The 3058-nt window shown below is 54.8% G+C and overlaps 1 protein-coding gene across 1 annotated transcript in view; it reads left to right on the forward strand.

Annotated features, from left to right (window-relative positions):
- HOXC10 (homeobox C10) overlaps positions 1–326 on the forward strand; it is a 4923-nt gene extending 4597 nt beyond the window's left edge. Inside the window, exon 3 of the mRNA XM_077753685.1 lies at positions 236–326. Coding sequence (XP_077609811.1) covers positions 236–326 — 91 coding nt within the window. The remainder of the gene's footprint in view (positions 1–235) is intronic.
- Positions 327–3058: the final 2732 nt, after the last annotated feature.

The raw sequence follows: 3058 nt of genomic DNA on the forward strand, positions 1-3058 counted from the left end.
TCCTGTCCTCCATGCAAAGTTAAGGTCGAATCCACCCGATCATAGGGGGGGAAAGAGGGGAAAAAAATCAACCAGAGAAGGTCTGTAATCTCGCAGAGCACAGTCAGAATTGCTCCTTCCTCGCTGCATTTCCTCCTTAGGATAATAGACGTTTTGGAAAGTTCGGCTAGTGTTTGTGTGTTTGTCGTAGCGCCCAGCGCCTCCACCAAACCCTCTCCGTGTCTTTACCTCCCAGTTGCTCTGAGAATCTGCTTGAAGTCTCGTATTTGTACCGCTTTCTGCTTTTCTCCCTTCCTCCCAGCGCCCCCGCATCCCCCTGCCACTGACACCTCAGAAATTCCATCCAGAGGAATACAAAAACATTTAAAAATTTAAAATAGAACATAGTGAAGCAAAGACAGAATGCCCCCCCCCCCCCAAATGTCACCCTGTCCCTGTCTGGGAGTTGTGTTATTTAAAGATATTCTGTATGTTGTATCTTTTGCATGTAGCTTCCTTAATGGAGAAGAAAATCCTAATAAATTTCCAGAATCGTAATCCTCAAATGGGTGGTTTTTTGTTTTTAAATGTTTTTTAGCAACACCCCCACCCCCAAAGAGGCTGAGTGTGTGGATGTGTGTGTTTTGTGTTTGACTCATCTCCTAGAGCCTTTCTAGAATGTCTCTTGGCGGGTTTAATGTAAGTGAGAGACCATAACGTTGATTTAAATATTATCCAGGTGACCACAATAAGTCAAGGTCATAAAACAGTAATGTCAGGACGGTCTTGGTGCGCGCGAGAGGTGGATTTTATGATCTGCAAATATAATGTGGTGCTGCAGTAAAAGATGCATTTAAAGGTGACTGGAGGAGGGAAAGAGGCAGAGAGCAAACTGCAATCTTAAGGAGCAGACGGATCTGATTGCCTGGGGTGCTGGGCCAGGCACACCCCACCGCTGCTGGGGGAACCCCAAGAGCCCCCCACCTATCCAAGGAGAGGAATAAACTTAACCGCCGGAGGGGGACGAGGAGCTCAGCCACCACCACCACACACACACACCCCCCCACAGCAGCAGCAGAAGCTCGGGCAGAGGCAGGAGGAGGAGGAGGCGGCGACAAGGTAAGAGAAGCGGTTTCTTGTTCTTCTCTTGGCGGCGGAGTGGGGACTAGTGGCGTCCCCAGGTGCCCGGCGTGCCGCGGGCACAACAGGGAGGAAGGTGTTTCAGGCGTCTGAGCGTGCTGAGAACCCAGGCTTGCCTTGTGGCCGCTCGCAGTGGAGGGCAGTGGCCGGGAGCTCCCTCTCCTCCCCTCCCCGACCCGCTGCCTTGGGGTTCGGCGGTTAGAGGGGTAAATTGGTGGTTTTTGGCTTCTTTCGCTACACGGGCACTTAGGGTCGCCTTGAGGTCGACACATGGTCTAGATGTCGCTCAGTCTGGTCGTCGGCTGGGGGAAGCAGGGGGAGGGTGGGCTAGAGAGGGCTGGAGCTTGAAGCTTAGGTTTCCTGCTTTCTGCTCGTTTGGATGTAAGCCTTATTCAGGCTCTCGGTCCCCACGCTCCCGGCCGTGGGGCTTTGCCAGGCAAGTGGCCTGATTGGAAGAGGCTCTGGAGCACAGGCGCCTTGGTTCGGCCACCCATAGATGCAGGGGAGCGAAGCAGAGCAGGGAGAGGGAGAGGATCAGAGGGAATCCAGGAGGAGAGCACAGGAGAGCCAGATGGACAAGACAGGGGACCCAGCTCAAGAGTGGAAGGACCCTCCAGCCTCCCCCAGGGCCAGGGCCGGAGGCAGGGGAATAGCTCCACTGCGGTGCTGGGGGCGGGGCGGGGGTTTGGCGGCTGGAGGTCCCATTTCACCACAGTTTCCCTGAGCAATTTGCTTAGACCAGAAGCTGATGAGGCAGTCAGACCCCCTACCCACCCAGCCACCCAAAGTCTACTCTGTAGTCCTTAGGGAGGTTGTGGGGGCGGAAAGGGGGACGGGGCTGAATTTCTTCCTTCCCCAACCCCCTTCCCTTCTCCTCCCGAATCTCCCGCCCTGCTCGCTCAGCTGATCTGTGGCTTAGGTAGTTTCATGTTGTTGGGATTGAGTTTTGAACTCGGCAACAAGAAACTGCCTGAGTTACATCAGTCGGTTTTCGTCGAGGGCCCCAACCCACCTACCCCGCTCCTCCCCTCCCCAGTGGGACTGCCCCACAGCCCCCTCCCAGATAGGGCAAAATGGGTACAGACTGATGGGGGCAAGCTGTGAGTGGGGCCACAGGACAAGTCTGGAGAGCCCCGTTTTATACTGTCCACCCCTCAGCCTGTCCCAATCCCTGCGAGTGGGGGAGAGGAGTTTTTTCCTGCAGCTATTGTTTCCTGGGCCCAGCTGACGGAGACAGACAAAGAAAGTCTAGCCAATTCCAAGGAAATTCAGGAATTTGAGTAAGAGGTGGCCTGGAGGGCCAGCTCAGTTGGGTAGCTGGGTGGGGCAGGGTCAGTAGGAGAGAGGAGAGCACAGAAAGAGAAGGGATTCTCTGGAAGGGCTAGTTTCTCTCACCTGCCACCTCCAAGGACAAAAATCTGGCTGTGGTCGGCTAGGGCTTGAGCTTCCCCTTAGAAAAGTGGGGTGACTGATGGGGGGGTCCCAAGAGTTGGGGAACTCTGAGCGCCAGCTCCACCACCTCCCCTTCCCTTTCTACAGTTCCATCCCCAGTGAGAAAGGGCATATATTTAGGGTGTTAGTAGGTTAGAGGAAAGCCATCAAGTCCAAGTAGAAACCGCCCCCCCTCCACACACACACCCTACTGGGAAACATCAGGGCAGGAACCTGGCTCTAGTGTCCGTTTAGCTGTCCCATAGGCCTGGGTCTGTTGTGTCTGTGGCTGTCAGGCAGCTGCCTGTCTTTGCGCTGTGTGGAAATGCCTGGGTGAATGAGGATGCCAGCGCCCACCATTGCCATATTGTTGGGAAGGTTGTTGGCTGATGCCAGGGGGAGGAGGGGAGGATAACGGAGTAAGGGAGAATCTGGGCAATGTGAAACTTTGCAACGCTTCTTTCCCTCCTTTCTCCACCTGGTTCCTCCATCCTGGCCCTTCTTGCTA

Source organism: Crocuta crocuta, unplaced genomic scaffold (genome assembly GCF_008692635.1).
Source record: "Crocuta crocuta isolate KB4526 unplaced genomic scaffold, BGI_CrCroc_1.0 scaffold30, whole genome shotgun sequence".
Classification (NCBI taxonomy): Eukaryota; Metazoa; Chordata; class Mammalia; order Carnivora; family Hyaenidae; genus Crocuta; species Crocuta crocuta.